The 20,287-nt window shown below is 53.3% G+C and overlaps 1 protein-coding gene across 1 annotated transcript in view; it reads right to left on the bottom strand.

Moving 5' to 3' along the window:
• FRAS1 (Fraser extracellular matrix complex subunit 1) overlaps positions 1-20,287 on the bottom strand; it is a 164,752-nt gene that overhangs the window by 2,485 nt on the left and 141,980 nt on the right. The window contains exons 51-71 of the mRNA XM_051618261.1: positions 19,892-20,042; positions 19,073-19,232; positions 18,026-18,182; positions 17,016-17,262; positions 15,819-16,163; positions 15,432-15,592; positions 14,414-14,561; positions 13,484-13,689; positions 12,869-13,025; positions 12,033-12,233; positions 9,604-9,791; positions 9,152-9,427; positions 8,150-8,382; positions 7,645-7,805; positions 6,310-6,524; positions 4,183-4,333; positions 3,133-3,240; positions 2,793-2,952; positions 2,049-2,165; positions 1,444-1,610; positions 505-710 (exon numbers count right to left, since the gene is read on the bottom strand). Coding sequence (XP_051474221.1) covers positions 505-710; positions 1,444-1,610; positions 2,049-2,165; positions 2,793-2,952; positions 3,133-3,240; positions 4,183-4,333; positions 6,310-6,524; positions 7,645-7,805; positions 8,150-8,382; positions 9,152-9,427; positions 9,604-9,791; positions 12,033-12,233; positions 12,869-13,025; positions 13,484-13,689; positions 14,414-14,561; positions 15,432-15,592; positions 15,819-16,163; positions 17,016-17,262; positions 18,026-18,182; positions 19,073-19,232; positions 19,892-20,042 — 3,915 coding nt within the window. The remainder of the gene's footprint in view (positions 1-504; positions 711-1,443; positions 1,611-2,048; positions 2,166-2,792; positions 2,953-3,132; positions 3,241-4,182; positions 4,334-6,309; positions 6,525-7,644; positions 7,806-8,149; positions 8,383-9,151; positions 9,428-9,603; positions 9,792-12,032; positions 12,234-12,868; positions 13,026-13,483; positions 13,690-14,413; positions 14,562-15,431; positions 15,593-15,818; positions 16,164-17,015; positions 17,263-18,025; positions 18,183-19,072; positions 19,233-19,891; positions 20,043-20,287) is intronic.

Genomic DNA, 20,287 nt, shown 5'->3' with positions numbered 1-20,287 from the left:
CACACTAAAAAAACCCACAACTGATCTTGTCTACATGGTTTACACCTGCCTCCTTGGTGCTGCAAAAAAAAAAAAACCAGCACCACATTTCACTTCTCATCCCCTTGTAGTCACAAGTCTGTTTGTAGCTGGGGGGTTAAGACAAATGAAGAGAAAACAGAAGCAGAGCAGAGCTCTGTGAGCATCTCAGAGCCCTCAGGGAGATGTTTATCAGGGACACTGGCTTTCTGTGGCTGCACGGAGGGGCAGGTGGCTGGGAGGGTGGCAGGGTCTGCCCAGAGGACATTGTGGGGCTTGGGGGAGCCTGGGGAAGTCAAACAGAGCCCTGTGTCAGTGGGGACAGCGAGGACATCCAGACCAAAGGAGTTAATATCAACTCAGTGTCCAAATGAGCAGCCCCTCCAGCTCCCAGGGTCAGCAAGAGGCCGAAGGGACCAGATCTCTCGGGCTACGACCACACACGAGACTCAAGGTGGAGGTTTTTATCTGCAGCAGCAAACTTGCCAAGAGGAGAAACCGGTGTTTCAGGTGCTTGTTGGGTTGAATACAACCATACTGGGGCCCCTCGTTGTAGACGGTGCCTGTGGGGTCGAAGAAGGGCACATAGCCATCCCTGCCTGTGCACAGGAAGACCTTTTCCAGCTGCAGCTTGTAAGCAGCGTTCAGGTTCTGATCCGGGTTCCAGAGCACGCGGCCGTACAGGATTTGCCCTGGAGGGGGGGGAATTGGGAGAAAAAAAACCAGGAGGGTTAAATCTTCCAGTTCAACACCAGATTCATCGAACCACAGAACGGTGAAGGTTGGAAGGGACCTTCAAGATCATCTAGTTTCAACCTCCCCTGCGATGAGCAGGGACACCTCCCACTAGACCAAGTTGCTCCAAACCCCATCCAACCTGCCCTTCAACACTGCCAGGGAGGGGGCATCAACAACCTCCCTGGGCAACCTGTTCCAGCACATTACTACCCTCGTGGTGAAGAATTTCTTCCTCCTCATGTCTCACCTCAATCTCCCCTCCTCCACTTTTAATCCATTCCCCCTTGTCCTCTCCCTCCCTGCCCTTGTCCCAAGTCCCTCTCCAGCTTTCCTGGAGCCCCTTCAGGCCCTGGAAGGTGCTCTAAGGTCTCCCTGGAGCCTTCTCTTCTCCAGGCTGAACAGCCCCAACTCTCCCAGCCTGTCTCCAGAGCAGAGCTGCTCCAGTCCAGGACCACTGTTGGAGCCAAATGCACCCAACTGCACGTGGCTCTGGCCTTGGAAGGGCTTAGCTTTGTGTGTGCAGGTGACAGAACAGGGTGCCAGAGCACGTCCTTGTCCTGTCACACTCTCACAGAGCTGTGACACGCTCCAAACACCATCTGTGGCTGTCAAAGAGGCAAAACCACCTCTGGTTATGAAGACAGAAGCATCAGGTATGAACAAACAGAAGAGGAAAAGTAACCCCACCCTTTGAAAAAGCCCCTTTGTAGTCCATTTCTGCCAGAGACATCTGGGATTGGGTGGGGTCCATCAGGAACACCTTCTCGTTGTTGCAGAGCTGGAACTCTGTGTTCAGGGAGTAGACGACGGGCACGGGGCGGTTGGTCTGCTGGAAGGCAATGGGGACCAAAAAGCTGAAATGGGGAAGAGGGGAAAAAGAGAGGTTGAGTTTGAACACATCTGAAGTTACACCCTGCTGACCTACCTGGTCTGCTTCACCCTTCCTTCTCTCCTGCTTTACTATCTACAGCCCAGCAGCCCGGCCGGCGCTGGTGCTCGGTGCCAGGCTGCCCCTCACCCTGCCCCAGTTTTCCAGGAATGGAAAACCACCACCAGCTGAAGCCTCCTCCCAACGGGGCTGATTTGGTTCCCCCACAACCCTCCTGAGCCAAAGGTTCCTCCCCCTTTTCCCTTCCTGCTGGTGGCATCCTGTGCTGGGACCCCAGAAATAACCCACGTGGGCCAAACCAGCGAATACGAGCTAAATACCAATATCAATATTCACATAAATATCAATATTCATATAAATATCAATATAACTATCAACATCAACCCAGCTGTGGCCATGGTACCGCTCAGGAGCGTGAGCTGTGCAGGGCAGGGGTTTGTCTCCAGGCTCCATCCAGGGCTGCGTGGGCTGCACAGTACAGGGGATTAGGAAGATGCTGTACTCTCCAGAATAGTCCTTCCTGGGGACAGACAGGAGACACTGGTCACCAAACGAGACCCCAGGCTCTTCCCCCAGCTGAGGTGTTTGCCCAGTATCCACCATGTCCACCTCCCCATCACCCCAGAAATGTCCATCTACTCCAGCAGTCGCAGGAGGGACAAAGTCCACGTGACCCTGTGTGCAAGGAGCACGGGCTAAAAGAACAAACAGTCACAGACTGGACTTCAAAATAAAAGGTATTTTTAAAAAACAGAGTGAACCAGATTTTTCTAGATCTTGATCCACCAAGCACAGAGCTACTGGTTAAGTCAGTTGGGGACACGAAATCCTCCTGCTTCTAACTCCAACACGTCGTTCCCTCTGGTGTCTACCTACCCACTGGCTTCACTGCCAGAAAAATGCATCTCCAAGGAGATGAACGTGATCTCCCCCTCTACTTACACACCCAGGAGAGGAGCATTTCCAGCCCTGGGACCAGCCCCTTGTCCTGGCTCCTGGCCACCCACGCTCTGGCTGCCACAACAGGGATTACTCCCCCCCAGGCCCTGGACTTGAAACTGCTCCAGTGCCACCTTCAGGCACCTCCATCGCGGTGCTGCGATGCTGTGGGAAGCTGCTGAGGGTGGCTGGACCCACAAGTCCTCACCTGTTATAGGAGCTGGTTGCTCTCCAGAGCTGGTAGGGAGAGTCAAAGGTCTGAGCACTCCACAGCAGCTGCAGGTCAAACTGGATCCCTCCCAGGTGGTCTGGGGTCAGTAAAAAAGACCTGACATCTGGCAGGCTGTGGTGCTCCATCACAAAAAGCCCTGGGGTGAGGACAAGGTGACAGGTAAGACAGAGGACAGGCAGGGAGACCCTGCGTTGCCACAGCTCAGCACAGAGGGACTCCTGTGGGAAGAGGGATTTGTTCTGCTCCCTGCGTTTCCAGGACACAGGTCAGGGTGCCTTGATTTCCTCCTCTCTGCAGCAGGAGCCAGTGCTCTCACCTCTGAACTTGGCCTGTGTCTTGAACTCGATGACCAGCCGGCCGTCCTCGCGGATGTAGATCCTGATGATCTGCAGCCGGGCAGAGAGAACGCTCTCTGTCTGGATCCCTGCAGAGGGCAGCAAGAACAAAGTCACTGGGGAGGCCACCCAGCACAGCTGCTCCTCAGGTGGGCTTCTGGACTCCAGAAGCATTTGAGACAGCTCCCCAGAGCCCTCCAGTCCTTTGGCAATGCACCCCCTCCGTTACCCACGTGCCGCCCGAGTGTGACTCAAGCAACAAGGAGAAGTTGGAGATAATAGTTTCACTTGTGGGTGTAATTTCTGACTGGACCTCCAGAAGCAAAGCTCTGCAAGTCCCTCCTCTCCTCTTAGTGTCATCCCTGGCAAAATAAAATCCCAGGTGAGGAGGCACTGGTCTGTTCCTGGGAGCCCTCTGAGCAGCAGCACTACCCAAGGCTGCGGGCACAGCTCCCCAGCACACATGGGCTCCAGAGGTGGAGGGAAAGGAGAATTCAAAAGCTGGAAGCAGAAGGACTTCAGGCACAGAAGAAACCCACGTGGATGAGACCACAGGGAGACCTTAGAGCACCTCCCAGTGTCTGAAGGGGCTCCAGGAAAGCTGGGGAGGGGCTTTTCACCAGAAAAGGCAGTGACAGGACAAGGGGTGATGGTTTTAAATTGAAAGAGGGGAGATTTAGGTGAGACATCAGGAAGAAATTCTTCACCATTAGGGTAGAAAGGCACTGGCCCAGGTTGCCCAGGGAGGTTGTGGCTGCCCCATCCCTGGAGGTGTTGAAGGGCAGGTTGGATGAGGCTTGTGCAGCCTGGGCTGGTGGGAGGTGTCCCTTCCAACCCAAACCATTCTATGGTTCTATGTTAGGTCTTGGATGTAACCACCAGCAGAGGACAGGAAGGATGGGGGGCAGTGCCAGCAAGTGCTCCCCCTGCTCAGGACTGTGGTGGCACTGCAGAAACTAAGCAGAAGTGAAAGAAACCCTCCAAGAACAAACCCATTCTTCCTGTTACCCCTTGGAATGGCTGGGACCTACCTGTCCTCCAGAGAACAGTATCATAGAAAAAGGAGAACTCCATCTCTGTGTGATGCTCCAGAGAAGCCCAACCTCTCGGGGCTGTCACATAAATGTAGGACACATAGAGAGGGACATGGACTGTCAGGAAGGACTGAGCAGAGTCCCGGACCTGCCAACAAAACACAAACCAGGGGGTCACGCACCTTCCAAAGGAGAGACAATGGCCCAGACTCACCACACTCCCTGCATTCCTGTTCTGCTCTGTGAAAAAAGAACAACCAGCCAGTGTGACTGCAGCAGAAGGCTCCTTTTTAGTTCTGGATCCTGGATGTCCTAAAGATAGGGAGTGTAATGTGGGGACAAAGGATTTCTAAAGCCACATGATGTGATGGCTCCATAAAGACTGAGCATGATTGGCAAAGGTTTTCAAAACAAAAGGGTCTTGCTGGGCTGCCATTTGGAAAGTGATCATCAACTGTGGGGAAAAACTGAGGGTCAGGAATGTGGTCCCAGGGCTGGAGCAGCTCTGCTCTGAAGACAGGTTGGGAGAGTTGGGGTGTTCAGCCTGGAGAAGAGAAGGCTCCAGGGAGACCTTAGAGCAGCTTCCAGGGCCTGAAGGGGCTCCAGGAAAGCTGGGGAGGGGCTTGGGACAAGGGCAGGGAGGGATGGGATGAGGGGGAATGGATTAAAGCTGGAAGAGGGAGATTGAGGTGAGACATGAGGAGGAAATTCTGGAGTGTGAGGGTGGTGAGAGCCTGGCCCAGGTTGCCCAGGGAAGCTGTGGCTGCCCCATCCCTGGCAGTGTTGAAGGGCAGGTTGGATGGGGCTTGGAGCAACCTGGGCTGGTGGGAGGTGTCCCTGCCTGTGCAGGGGGTTGGATCTAGATGATCTTGAAGGTCCCTTCCCACCCAAACCAGTCTGTGATTCTATGATAGGATGAAAACATGCACACAGAACTCCTCCCATCAAGTCAGAGATGCCTCCCTGAGTTGTCTTTGCCTTTACATGCAGGCCCTTCAGACAAACCTGCTTTTTAAATCAGGACAAGTGCTGAAGGACACTGGTGTCATGGGGCAAAAGCAGCCGTGGTCACCACTTCACCTCCAAAGCCTCTCAGGGTCCAACTCCATGGATTAAAAATCAGCAATTCTGCTTGCTCAGGACTGGCCCCACCTGCACCCCAGCTCTCAGGCTGCACAGACACCAGTTATTATCTGTAGAGCCCAGCTGTACCTCTGAGCTGGCTCAGAGAATCCTTCCAGACTGGTCAGTGGGAGACCTTCCAGACTGGGAATTTAATACAAGAATCTAATGCAGATGAGATACCCACTCGAGTGAGATGCAGATGTGTAATCCATCCATGAGAGGGCAGTGAGACATGTGGATTTAATGGAGACGTGGAATGGATTAAAACTGGAGAAGGGGAGATTGAGGTGAGAGATGAGGAGGGAATTCTGGGCTGTGAGGGAGGTGAGACCCTGGCCCAGGTTGCCCAGGGAAGCTGTGGCTGCCCCATCCCTGGCAGTGCTGAAGAGCAGGTTGGATGGGGCTCTGAGCAGCCTGGGCTGGTGGGAGGTGTCCCTGCCCATGGCAGGGGGGTTGGATCTAAATGATCTTGAAGGTCCCTCCCAACCCAAACCATTCTGTGACTCCATGATTCTGTGTCTTGTAGTTAATTAAAGCTGCTCTTTTGTAGAAGAACACTCCTGGCTCTGGGTTTGCCAGCTGGTTAATTGAGAAATTGTTTAAAAATGACCTTGCCCTGCACTGCAGGGTATGAACTGATGTGTCTCTGCTCTGTTCTCCACTCGTTTCTGGTGGCAAAGGATACAGACACACTTGTAAAAGAACAGAGCACAAGTGGGAATGTTTTGTATTTCCAGTATGTCTTTATACAAAAAAAAATAAGAGTCAAGTGGTGCTTTGAAGATTAAAGAATAAACCCTCTGTTGCCCCAGCCTAAATAAATAAATGAAATGTATTTCACCAAGAATGGTGGTTCTTTTCTAGGTGGAAAGTGGGAAAAGGCCCATGTTGCAGAGCAGCAAAGATGGGCAGCAAATACCTGTGAGCAGCAAGTGGAGCTTTGCTAGGAACTGAGAAAGATCTGGATGAGGTGGAAGAGTTTTGGGCATGGCACCTTACCTGGAAGTCAGCAGTGACAGAGCCTCCACAGACATCAATTAACTCAGTCATGTCATAATAAGCATCAAAAGTCCAGATGCAGCTCTTCAGGTTGAGGTGCTTGTAGAGCTGGATGGTCTTTGGCTCCCGCACCGCGGGGTCAAACTGGTAGGGGCGGTCATAGCCAGGGCTGAGGACAATGGTGTCATAGGTCACCTCATCCAGAAACCCTGCCTCTGGGATTAGAAGACATCAGGACACTGGTCACTCCAGGTTTGAAACAGCTTGAGGCTGAGGTCCCATTTTCACTCTCAAATGACACCAGGGGCTTTTATTAGATCAGGGACTTCACAGGCTCCTCGCCCTTCGTTATCCTAGAGGCCCAACTGAATGTACCTGGGGCTTCACAGGGGAAAATGTTGTATGAATGGGGTAAGAATCCTGAAAACCCAAAGTTCTGAACCTATCCATTAAAGGTTGAAGTTGAACTTTGAGAAACGCAGAACAGCTTGGGTATGAAATGAACAGAATGAAGTACGTGGAGATGTGGTGCTGAGGGACATGGTTTAGTGGTGGACATGGCAGTGCTGGGTTGGACTTGATGACCTTAAAGGTCTTTTGCAACCAAAGTGATTCTATGATTCTAAGAACAACAACTCCCTGCCCACCCCAGAAAGGTCTGGAGAATAAGCCCTGTGAGGAGAGGCTGAGGGAACTGGGACTGTTTAGTTTGAAGAAGAGGAGGCTGAGGGGAGACCTCACTGCTCTCCACAGCTCCCTGAAAGGAGGTTGTAGGGAGGTGGGAGTTGGGCTTCTCTCCCAGGTGAATAATGGCAGGACAGAGGAAATGGCCTGAAGCTGCACCAGGGGAGGTTTAGACTGGAGATTAGAAAGAGTTTCTTTCCCCAAAGAGAGGCTGGACAGTGGAACAGGCTGCCCAGGCAGGTGGTGGAGCCACCATCCCTGGAAGTGTTTAAAAGGAATGTAGATATAGTGCTTAGGGACAGGATTTAAGCACTGAAGGGGTAAATTAGGTTATGGTGGGGGGATCTAGGTTGTGGTTGGACTTGATGGTCTGCAAGGTCCCTTCCAACCAGGATGGTTCTATGATTCTAGGTGTGAACCTACAATCTCCTCAAACAGAGGGATTCTGCTTCACCCCAAAATCTTTTAAACAGGCCCAGGCATCACATCTCATCTTCCATGGGGTGACTTTGTTCCCTGCTGTTAGTACAGGAACGTCCCTTGGCACGTAGATCACGTCAGGACTGCCCAGAGGAAGACAAATCTGCACTTCTTCACTGGCTTCTCCACCCCCCCAAGATTCAGAAAGCAAAAGTTGGCTTTAAAACTTACCAGAGATACCCCTGAGGTCTCTGATGGTGACCAGGTTTGAGCAGGCATGCTGGTGCCTGTAGATGGACTCAGAGAGCAGGAAATGGAGGTTGTGCAGCGGGAGGGTGGAGATGAGAGGCAGCATTCCATCCTGGTGGGGGATCTGCACCGAGATGTGGATTCTGGAACAAACAGTGGGTGAGAGAGCAGAAAAAGGCAGCCCTGGCAGGCAGGGGAGCCCCACGTGCTGCCCCACAGCAGCACAGGCTGAGCCTGATGTTTAGTCTTGGTTCAATATCCCTGCCCTACACATCTGCTCCCTGGTTGTCCCACCAACCCCCTCAGCAGAGCAGGGTACGAGGAGAAGAGTGGGAGCACCACCCTGAGCAGCCCACACTGTTCCAGAGGACACACTGCACGGAGGGATGTGGTTTCAAACACACCTTCTCCTCTCAACTCAAGCCAGCCCTGGAGCTCTGGGGGTGGCTGGTGAAGGACTGCACCCCCCCCTTCTCCAGGCTCGTACCTGTTGGGGTGCTCCTTGTGCTTGACATCCAAGTACTTCAGAGTGGCAACAAATGACTGTGCCTGGAAACCTCGGGCGGTCCCTGCGACCACAGGAGTGTGACAAATGGCACTGTCTGTGCCTATGGTGACCACGTTGCTTCTCAGGGGGGTCCCCACGTGGCCAGCCTTGTCCACAGCCTTGGCCACACAGCGCACGTGGAACCGCCGGCTGAAGTAAATGCTGTCCAGCACCTGCAGGGAACCAGGGGGGGAAAACGTCCACGTGGGTCAACTCTGCAACATCTGACCTTGGGGCAAAACCACTTGGTATTGGTGTTTTGGGGCACCATGGAGGCAAAGACCAATGAGAAGCCAGTGGCAGTGTCTGCTCAGCCACTTGGGCACGTAGGAGTGATGGGCCTCTTGTCACCTCCACTGCAGGAGATGCTTGAGTAGGTGGGGTGTTTGACAGCTTCCAAACTCTGCCCATGTCCTGAAGGGCAGAGAAAAGGGAGCTGGGGATGTTTCCATCTGCCAGGCTCCATCTGTCTCCTGCCACCAGGGATTTATTGGAGTGTCTGAGTGCTCACAGCTACCTCCCATGTCGAGAGACGTCGTGCTCTCAGAAGGTGCAGGACAGCACCAAACTTTCAGAGCCCAAAAGAAAAACACCCACCAAAATAATCCCCAAAGCAGCACCCATACGTCCCTGGCTAATTCCCAAACCTGAGAAGGTTTGAGGTTTTCATCTCTGTGTAGCTAAAGCGTGTGCTACCCACTAAAAAGGTCTCAGACTTGTGCAGGAGCCACCATGGCCCAGAAACACACCTGGAAGCTTGAGAAGAGCTGAGACATCAGAGCTGGGAGCCCCTGAGAAAAGCCCCTGGAGGGAACCAGTAATTTGTGTTGGTGGGGCAGGATGTGAAGAGGGTGAGGACAGGGAGGGCTGAGGTCACACAAGGCCCACTGCTGGTGGAACAGCTCGAGTGGTGCTTGGCTGTGCTGGGACCTCACCACCCACCTTATGGTTGACGCTGGTGAAGGGTGTGTTGTCGGTGATGGTTTCAAAAGGTGACCTGGCCCCATTCCCATCCGTGGGGGTTGCCACTTCCCAGCTGAACTGTATGGAAGACTGGTTGATCCCAGCCTCACTGCAGCGTTCCTTCATGACCGGGTACTTGGGGAAGTGAGGGTCACAAGGAGTGACACAGATGAGAGGGTAGCCTGGGGAAGGGGACTTCTTGGCACCATCCTTGGTCACTTCTTCCACCCGGTCATAATCAGCCAGGGTGACAACCTGTATGGATGCAAGATGGTAGGGTTCAGCTGGGGCTGAGGAGAGGGGTGGGACAGGCAATCCTTGCCATACACTCTGAGCCTGCTCCATCACTGCAGCTCTTCAGTTTATGACACAAGTCCCCCTGGAGTTTTCAGTCTGTACTTGAAGAGCATCCACTGCCACGGGCAACTTACCATGGGAGGTGCTGGTAGAATCAGGCTCCCCACTGCCTCCTGATCCAAGATAGTCACTATTGCAGTGCTGGCATCTCCAAGAACAGCTTCCACTGGATCATCTGGACCCAGCACCACAGAAAAGGACTCGTGCCACTCCCGGTCTTCATTGGACATGATCTCCACCTTAAACATGGTGTGATTCACACCTGTGAGGGGACACACAAGAGACACAGGGAGAACTCTATTCATTTTTAGATACTGCTCAGAAGTTCTAAAGTACCTGCACAGCTGGTCTAGGCTATGACCACTGGAAGATCACGATAAACCACACAGTATCAACTTCATTTCCACTCATTGCTACTACTAATCTAGTCCCATCCACATAGTCATCTACTCTATACAGAAAAATCCAGCTGATTCAGTTGCTCAGATGACAGATGTTCAGCCTGGAGAGGAGAAGGCTCCAGGGAGACCTTAGAGCACCTTCCAGGGCCTGAAGGGGCTCCAGGAAAGCTGGGGAGGGACTTGGGACGAGGGCAGGGAGGGAGAGGACAAGGGGGATGGATTAAAACTGGAAGAGATTGAGGTGAGACATGAGGAGGAGATTCTGGAGTGTGAGGGTGGTGAGAGCCTGGCCCAGGTTGCCCAGGGAAGCTGTGGCTGCCCCATCCCTGGCAATGTTGAAGGGGAGGTTGGATGGGGCTTGGAGCAACCTGGGCTGGTGGGAGGTGTCCCTGCCCATGCAGGGGGGTTGGAACCTGATGACCTTCCAACCCAAAGCCTTTCATTCCTTCTATGATCCTCTGAAGGCTGCCAGGTGCTAGTGCTTCTTCCACTCTTCTCATCACCCTTTGTTAGGTGAAAGGTCAGCCTTTGCCTGACAGGACTCCAGCCACAGCAGCTTGCAAGGCTGCAGCCCAGAAGAGTCACACTTGGAAAAAGACCACATGGCAAGTAGTCTAAGAAGGGCAGGGCTACAGGGATGGTGAAGGGGCTGGAACATCTGTCATATGGGGAAAGGCTGAGAGACCTGGGGTTGTTTAGTGTGGAGAAGACTAAGAGGGGACCTGATGAATGTCTATCAATACCTGCAGGGTGGGTGTCAAGAATGGGCCAGGAGGAGAAACTTGTTTGCTGTGAGGGTGACAAAGCCCTGGGACAGGCTGCCCAGAGAGGTTGTGGAGTCTCCTTCTCTGGAGACTTTCAAGACCCATTTGGACACGTTCCTGTGTGACCTGCCCTGGGTGTTCCTGCTGCAGCAGGGGGGTTGGACAAGATGATCTTCAGAGGTCCCTTCCAACCCCTGTGATTCTGTGATTCTATGTTTAAAATATGTTACCAAAACCCAAGAAAAATCCCAACCTCGAACAAACCAAACCTCAGATCCTTCTCATCCAGCAGGTTCTTGTGAAGGGATGAAATGTTGGACACAAGACAAAACATGGCAAGATTTGGGAAGGCCTTCCCATTTTTTCAAGTGCCATTAATTCCAGCGAGCAGGAAGTCTGAGCCATCTTGCTGCTCCTTAGGCTTTTCCAGCCTGCTCAGTAAAGAACTCCCCATCTCCTGGCTTTCATTCCCTCCCCCTTTGCATTGTCCCCCTGCTTGGGCAGCACCTCAGCACGTTGCTTATCACAGGATCATTCTGGTTGGAAAAGACCCTCAAGACCATCAAGTCCAACCACTACCCTAACTCCACAGCATTTACCACTAAACCCTATCCCTTGGCACCACATCTGTTTTTCTAGATGTCTCCAGGGATGGCAGCTCAACCACCTCCTTGGACAGCCTGGATCACCAAGTCCAACTCCTGCCCCAGAACAGGACAACCCAAAAGTTCACACCATGTCCCTGAGGGTGTTGTTGAAATGCTTCTTGAATATTGCCAGCCTCGGTGCCATTCCTGCTTCCTGGGGAGCTTACTCCAGTGCTCCACCACCCTCTGGGTGAAATCTCTTCCTAATGACCAACCTAAACCTCCCCCTGCACATCTTCTTACCATTCCCTCGGGTCCTATTGATGGCCACCAGAGAGAAGAGGTCAGCACCTACTTCTCCTTCCCTAATGAGGAAGCAGGAGCTGCGATGAGGTGTCCCCCCAGTCTCCTCTTCTCCAGGCTGAATAGACCAAGTGCCTTCAGCCACTCCTTGTATGGCTTCCCCTCTAAAGCCTTCACCAACCTCGTGGCAGAAGGACCGTGATGAGCCCAAGGTCAAAACCCAAACCAAACCTACCCCCCCAAGATCTAGAGGGCTATTACACCTTCTTGCAGCTAAGGCAGCTCACGTCCCTGGGAGCCATCCCACCTGTGTTGGGTGGGAAACCTCACGGCAGAAGCAGCTTGTTCCATGTCTCCTGAAGATTTCCCTTCCACGCTCCTTTCTGATACCCACAGAGCATCCCTGGTCATGTCACCACCTCCACCCTGCTCTCCAAGGACCCTTTACCTGGGCTGAATTTCAGCATTCGACTCTTGGGAGAGTAATCCACTCCGGCCTGAGCGGAGCCATCGCGGGTGCTACAGCGGACTTTGGAGGTCCTGTTCTGGTCCCCTCTCCTGATCACCTTGACATTGACCACAGCAACACCCTCTGGGCCAGGTGGCTCCCGGACTTGGTAGGCAGCTTCTTCAAACTCAATGGTGGGTGCTGAAGAAACAGGGTTGAAGAAAACAGGCCCAGGTTTGCACACCAGCTGACTCTTTGCAGATGAAGAGCATTGGACAAGCGGGGTGAGGGAAGATCAGCTCCTCTCAGACTCATCTACACATCTTCAGAGGAAGGGGCTCCTCAAAGCATGGGCCAGAACTTCAGCTCTGAGGTTGGATGTGAATTAGGGCAAGGGGTGGGGAAAAAACCAACATGTGTTGGGCTACTGAGGGTGGCAAGTGGTTCTGCCGTCACCAACGCCCCACCAAGCCACCTGCCTGCAGATCCATGCCATGTGATGGTGCTGCAGCCACACCAGAGGGACCTGGAACCCTGCTTCTTCCCACACATGTCTCCAGGCTGAGACACTGTGAAGGGAAAGCAACATCTCCCAGGGGGAGGCACAGCACAACTGCAGGGGAATGGGAAACAGGACAGATGGTGGATTCAAGCCACTGTTGTTCAATCCCTCCCTTCAGACCAGCACACAAAGCCACCATGTGGGTGACCTGCATCCAGAGCTGTGACGTGACTGAAGGTGTTCACGTGCACTGAACTGAACTGCCAGCTGTGCTGACTACCTTGGAACTGCCTCCTACACTACAGCTGCCTTCTGGTTGAGTGTCCTCACTTACCATCTTCATCATTGGTCACCGTTATGGTGGCCATGTCCATCTTCCCAATCCTAGCTCCACTCCAATGGTTTCCAAGTGGACTACCAAGATAGAGCTGGAACTGCTCTTCGGGTTCAAAGGCAGAGTCATCACTGATGACAACACTGCAGTTCTTCACCTAAAGCCAAGTAAGCAGGAGAAAACAGCAAACATTGATAAATCTGATGAAGCCCCTTAAAAGCCACACTGAACTTCACCATCCAGGGTTTCATGTCAGAGTCCTGTCAGTCCTGGATGAAACACCTCTGCTCTTAAGGCTGCTACTTCGATGTGGACAAACCATCATTGCACGATGGGACACAGTAGTGAAGACATCTACTTCCACAAACCAACAGCCCTCAGCTACCACCATCCTGAGTCCTCCTGACATGGGGAGGAACTCCTTCACCTCTGAACCAGCTTTATCATGAAACAAACAACCCCTTCAGAGTCATGTCATACTTCCAGGACCAGAAGTGACTTCAAGTGACTATGAAACCAGTTTGGCCAGCCTCTGCCACTGCAGAGTTGGAGAGGAGATCTGAACCTCTCCCATCAATGGTACTCCACTCTCCCCATAAGCCAGGTCCAGCTCACCTTCTCCCCTTTCAAGAAAGTGATGCGAGACTCCTCTGCATTTCTCCTCTCTGCAAAGTCCTCCATGACCTCTGCTGTCTGGCTCTGGGTGTAGCACCTGACAGAAGACTCATAACTGAGGTCCCCAGTGCGGAAGATGGGGACGTGCAGCAAACCCTCCTTCTCCTTCACTGTGTAGGTAGCCTTGGTGAACTGCATGCGTGGGACTGAAGGCAAGAGAAAGAGTCAAGCAGTGCTGAAGCTCCACAGAGAGACAGGCACACAAAGACCCTGGCAGAACTGCTTCAGAAAAGAGCACAACTGTCCTCATCATCTAACTCCAGCAGTTGAATGGAACTTGTTCCTTCCCTCTTGTTTTGGGGATGGAGAACCAGGCAGGGCTGGTGGGATGGGGACGGTGTTTGTGAGGGATTCCCTGAGGACTTGGTGCTGAGGTGGATGCTTGGCATCCATCAAGGCAGGATCCTACTGCCTATGGACAGACACAGAGCAACCAGCTTGCAGAAAAGAGGGTGGACCTCGATGAGAGGGAGGAATGTTTATAGACTATGACAGAGTAGGTGATACCCTGTGTGCTTTCCTCAGGCAAGTGAACACCAGAGATGTCACAACAGAAGAAGTCACCATGCAGTGAGACCTTCTCACACCCTAAGGGGGTCTTCAGCTCACAGAGAACATGAAGCAAGGACTGAGCTCTGGGCAGAGCAGGCAAAGTGTGGCTGAACACTACAGGAAAGTTCTTTCTGTGCTTGCCAACGTTCCAAGCTCTTGTGGGCATGAAGCATGGAAAGAAACAGGGCAGCTAAAAGGGATGGGAGGATCCCAGGAAAACAGGCTAGAAAGAACCTGACCTGGAGTAGCCCCCTGCTGTGTGGAAGGCTTCAGGAAGGGGCTAGGATGGCCTGGAGAGAGCTGCCATGGATAACTTACCATCCTGGAAGATGTCATTGATGGCCACGACGGCTTGGAACGGTTTTGTCAGCTCAGCTCCATGGGGTGAGCTGAGATAAACAACAAACGTCTCCAGCCCCTCTATCACCGGGTACTGCGTGTCGTCCAGGATGGTCAGGGTGCAGAACTAGAAGGAAAGCAGAAGTCCTGCTTTTAGAGATGCCAAACTTTCATCCCGGGGTGTCCAGTGTCAAGTCACCATGTCAGGGCTTTTCTGAACTTGTCAAACACATCTAGATCCATCTGGCATGTCACTGTGGAGAACAGGCAGCCACCTTCATCCTGGGAGCACTGGCCTGAGTCAATGTCCTCTGGCTGGAGCAATGATCTGCCCTGAGTCTGTGCCTGGCAGATGGATTCAGACCCCACCTGGAATACTGCATCCAGCTCTGGTGCCCTCAGCACAGGAAAGATACAGACCTGTTGGAGAGGGTCCAGAGAAGGGCCACCAACATGATCAAAGGGCTGGAGCAGCTCTGCTATGAAGACAGGCTGAGAGAGTTGGGGCTGTACAGCCTAGAGGAGAGAAGGCTCCAGGGAGACCCTAGAGCATCTTCCAGTACTTGAAAGGGGCTACAGGAAAGCTGGGGAGGGGCTTTTCATCAGAGAAGATAGTGATAGGACAAGGGGTGATGGTTTTAAACTGAGAGAGGTGAGATTGAGGTTAGATATTAGGAAGAAATTCTTCACTCTAAGGGTGGTGAGGAACTGGAATGGGTTGCCCAGAGAGGTTGTTGATGTCCCATCCCTGGAGGATTTTAAGGCCAGGTTGGATGAGGTTTTGTGCAGCCTGGTGTAGTGGGAGGGTTCCCTGCTCACGGCAGGGTGGTTGGAACTTGATGATCTTTAAGGTCCCTTCCAACCTCAATGATTCTATGATCCTATGATTAACAACTCTCAAATGGCCCTGGGATCCATCACAAATGGCAAACTCAGGACGTGCACATAAATGGGAGAGGTGTCACCAGACAGAGCAGACTCATCAGGGGCTCCTCACCTCTTCTGTCTTGCCTGGCCTGAACTCTATTTTTCTGGAGCTGGGGACGTAATCGACCCCTGGGCTGGCAGACGGAGGGTCAGAGGCCCGAGTGGCACACCACACCGAGATGGGGCTGGAGAGATCAGGTCCCTGTCGCAGGACTGGGATCTCAATGTTTCCTGCATCCCAGGAGAGAGGACCAAGGTGAGACAACAGCCATGACACCACAAACCTCACTCCTTTCCCTTGGGGGTGCCCTCCTCCTTTCCCAGCAGAGGACAACCCCCGCCTTCCCCAGCAGGGCAGGGAGAGGATCAGAAACCCTCTGCAGACCTTCCACGATTCCGGGGAGCAGCCCAGCGTGGCGTGGGGCAGCCCTGGGGGACCCTCCCTGGGACTCCTCACCTGCTGCCTCGCTGACAGTGAAGGTGGCATTCCCCAGGGACACCGTGGAGGCGTCGTTGGGACCCTGGATGACCACGCGGGCTGAAGCGCGGCTGCCGATGCGCGCGTTCCCCGAGGCCTGAGCCAGCGCCACCTCAAATTCCTCCTCTTCTTCCTGCTCGCTGTCATCCACCAGCGTGACATCACACGTCACCACAGCCACCCCCGGGCTGAAGGTGACACGGCTGCCATTCCCAAACCCCCGGGACTTGAAGTCGGAGCCGGGTTCCAGCATAGAAAGGCTGCTGCCCTTGGCTGACTTGGGGACAGTGTAGCAGATGGCGGACACCATGGTGCTGGTATCTCCTGAGACCAAGAGGAACAAAAAAAAAAAAACCACCCCGTAACTCTGTGGAAATACTTCTGCTCTCTTTGGTGGAGACACCATTCCCTTAACGAACCAAGCAGCATTCAGCAAAAGGGGGGGGAGGAATAAAAAAACACCCAGCACCCCTGCTCCCACACTTCCAGACAAGCTGGCTGAGGTGTGACTTGCAGGCACGCTCCAGATCTGGGTTGCTGTGACCAGGAAATGGGTGGCACTTGCCTGCTAAAAACCCAGCATCAAACACAGGGCACAGGGGAAGCAGGACATAGCTACAAGGGTTGGCTCCTGCTCGTGCTGGCGGAGAAATGAACCCAAAAGTCAGGAGCCTTAACTGCCCTGATGAATCTTCCAGCAGAGCTGGGAAAGATTTAAAAAAAATATACAACATCTGCTCCGTGCTGCTGCTTCTTGCTGCAGTTGTGCCACGAAGCTACCTCCCAACAAACCAAAGAATCACCTCAAAATCATAGAGAAGCAAACCCCGAGGAACACCACCTGTTTGGGGGGGGTCGTTGTTATTTGCCTGTCCCCAGGATTCAGTGTGTACCCTCAGCCTGGCAAAGGCACAGACTGCAGAACCCACCTGCAGTAATCCTGGTCACAAGGTCAGGACTGCAGGACACGGGCACCAAACTGCTTCTGCCATCTGCCACGTGCAGAACTCGAAGCCGTGCACAGGATCATCCTCCTGCCCACTTCTCTCTTTCCCCAGCTGCCTGATGGCCACAGCCTCCGAGGGCTCCCCACGCACCCTTCTCTGCCAGGGGGGTCAGACTCTGCTCGCTGCACTGACAGCAGCACCCAAAGCCCTTCTGCCCAGCTTGACCCACCTCTCCGTTCCACAGGAGCTGAGAGGACCCCGGCGCTCTCGCTGACGTGGTAGATCTTCCTGTCAAACTGCAGGGTGGGCTGGTCCTCAGCATCTGTGATGGTGACAGTGGCCCGGGTGACGTTCCCCAGCAGGGCGTAGGCCGGCGTGCTGAGCTCCACGGTGAAGCTCTCCATGTTCTCAAAGACACTGTCATCATTGATGACGATGGTGAAGGCCTTGGTGTCCTCCTGCTCCTCAAACTGCACCTGGAAGGCAGCAAAGGGGGCTGCTGCTTCTCTTGGGACCTGGGTCCGAAACTTTCTCTCCCTCCTGCCTCACCCTTGGCCCGAGTCAAAAACCTTGTGCACGGGCAGCACCAAACACCAAGCTTAAGCAAGGATAAACTGGGAGCAGTACGTGCCCTGCAGAGGTCCCGACCCCTCCTGAGCTCAGCCACGGTTTTAGTCCTTTGCACCATCAGGATGGGCATTCCCACACAGGCAAGTCTGTGATATCTGCAGCCTGTTACAAGGAGAGGGAGTGAGAGGATGAGGGGGAACGGTTTCAAAACGGAAGAGGGGAGATTTAGAGGAGGTTTTAGGATTAAATTCTTTGCTGTGAGGGTGGTGAGACCCTGGCCCAGGCTGCCCAGGGAAGCTGTGGCTGCCCCATCCCTGGCAGTGTTGAAGGGCAGGTTGGATGGGGCTTGGAGCAGCCTGGGCTGGTGGGAGGTGTCCCTGCCCATGCAGGGGGGTTGGAACTAGATCTTGAAGATCCTTTCCAACCCAGCCCAGTCAGCGAACGCTGCAGCAAAGCCCACCTCCCAACAGAAAAGAAAACGGGTGAAAAAAAAAGAGCCTTCCTTCAAAAAGCAAACAAACTGCGGGTTTCTTCGAACGGAAATGCGAGTCTCCTCTGTGGGCTTTTTCTTTTTTTTTTTTTTTTGGATCAGTTCTTCTCAGTTCTTCCACCCGGGTTGGAGGGCACGGATGGTCAGACCTCCCCCTTCCCCTGCTGTCCCCAGCCTACCTGCCCCACGTAGTCCAGGTAGTCGTGCTCCCCGGGCCGGGAGCCGGGGGTGGCGGAGCCGGGCTGGCTGCGGCACAGGACGATGGCGTATTGGTTGAGGTTGCCCACCCGCCGGACGGCCACGCTCACCGAGCCCGCGCTCTCCCTCACCGGGTAGCTGCAAACACACCAAGCAGGCACAAAGAGCAGGCTGGGGAGCGTCAAACCAAGATTCTAGGCCTATAAAGCAGGGGGCTGCAATGGTGGGCTGGGGGAGTTTCCCCTACACTGACCATCGACACCGACCCTCCCCCGTTGGCTGGACCAACAAGGCTGGATCCAGGACTGGTGATTCTCCTGTCCTCTTTATCTCTCTTTCTCTCTCTCTCTTTCTCCCCCCTCTCACCTTTTTCTTCTCATCCCCTTTTTCTGACTTAATATATATACATGCGGGTGGTTTTGTTTAGGTTGCTCAATGTCAACTCCTACTAGTGCAATAAATGTGTTATTTGTTAGAAGCAGACCTTGTGTGTCGCTGCACCTGCACCTGACCAAGGGGAATTGGAGGGTCGAGCTTTTGCTCGGACTGTAACACATTTACTCTCTCTGGGAAAAGATCAGGTCTGAGAGAAGGATTTTGGGCCCAGCTGCACCTGGCTCCTCTCTGAGGGAAGTCTAGAAAACAAGGGGGTTCAGTCCTCATCTCCCTGGGCTGCCCAGTCTGAGTTGTGACACATACAGGACGGGATCCAGCCACACCAAGGCTCCTCTATTGCAGCAGGAATTTAGAAAGCAAGGGGGTGCAGTTCTAACCTTCCTGGCTAATTAAATCTGAGCTGTGTCAGGGAGCAAACCCCCTGTGTTGAGGCTGACACCCAGCACCGCGGACTCAGGCTGATTGTTGCCTCTGTGGGAAAAAACTGAGGGATGCCAATAATGGGGCATTTGGGCAGGTGGCAGATGTTCTGCAACCCTGCCTGGAGGTTGGTCCTGGTGGGCACTTCTCCTGCCTTCTCCCAGGTAGGACCCCACCTGTCAGAAGAGGGCTGTAAACCCCATGCCACTTACCTGGTGGATGCGAAGCTGAGGAGAGACCACCGGATGTGGAAGATGTTCCCACTGACCACGTTGGGTTTGCTGTCCTTCACTAGGAACTGGAAGCTGTCCATGGTCTCCTGAACCTTCTCCTCATGCATCACGTACTGAATGAGGCCCTGGTTCACATCCTCTGTCAGGGGGAGACATCCCATGAACCAACTCAGAAATTCAACAGCACTTTTAGAGACGAGTAGCATGGAGACATCCATCCACAAAGCTGCAAGGATTGGGCTCTCCACATGCCCTTTTATGCTGCAGCAGCTTTTCTACCTTCCTTGGTCTCACCAGTGGTAGAAGCCAGCCTACAAGCTGTGACAAGACAGTCCCTTGCCTAGTCTTTATCCATAGTGGCTCTTACTTAAAAATAAGGTAAATTTAAAGTAGCTTTGATGAAGCGCAAGAAACGTGAATTTGCCTGGGCAGCACATATTTGATCTCTTCTCTATAAGCTGGCACCTTCTCACTGCTGGGATGGTTTGGCCTCTCTGACTTTCAGCAGTACAGCTTTGCCAGGCTTCAGCCAGAGGATGAGATCCACATGCACAATCTACAACTCCCCTTTAGTGTCCCAAGTTGAATCTCCAGCTCTAACAAGTCTGGAGAACCTGGGTGTGCTACAACACACAGGTGGACATCTCCACTTGAAAGCAAGGTTCAAGTCTTATTTCTGACACATCTTTGAGGTTTGTCCCCTGCCTTCTCCCCTGCCACCTTTTTCACCCTCACAAACAAGCTATCTTGACAAACTGAAGCAGCTGAAGGTAAAAAAGCCACCGGCCAACTCCGTACCCTGTGTAAAGGTGGTCACAGTTGTCCCTGGTTTCAGCTTGTTCTCCACGTAGCCATTTCTGGGGCCGGCCGTTATCTCATAGATCAGCTGTTTGTCATCTGTGTCAGGATCTGTCGTCAGTAATTCCTTCTTAGTGATGAGATTGGTCGCCTGGATTAAAGCCAAACCAAGGGATTAAAGCTCAGGAGATCCAGCAGGGCACGCCTGATTGACTGGTCCTCCAAAAAAGCCCCAACCATCCCTCTGAAAAACGGTGTTTGTTGAACCAAAACCCACTGTGGCTCAAGGAAAAAGCAAATTCTGAGCAGGCTGCCCAGCTCTGTCTAGCTGGGCTGAAAAGCCGTGACAGACCTTTTGGTTTCTCCTGGAAACCACTGCTCCCTGAGCCCTGCTGA

This window comes from Apus apus, chromosome 4 (assembly GCF_020740795.1).
Source record: "Apus apus isolate bApuApu2 chromosome 4, bApuApu2.pri.cur, whole genome shotgun sequence".
NCBI classification, from domain to species: Eukaryota; Metazoa; Chordata; class Aves; order Apodiformes; family Apodidae; genus Apus; species Apus apus.
The sequence above is the reverse complement of the archived record's forward strand: the minus strand, read 5'-3'. Positions and strand labels throughout refer to the sequence as shown.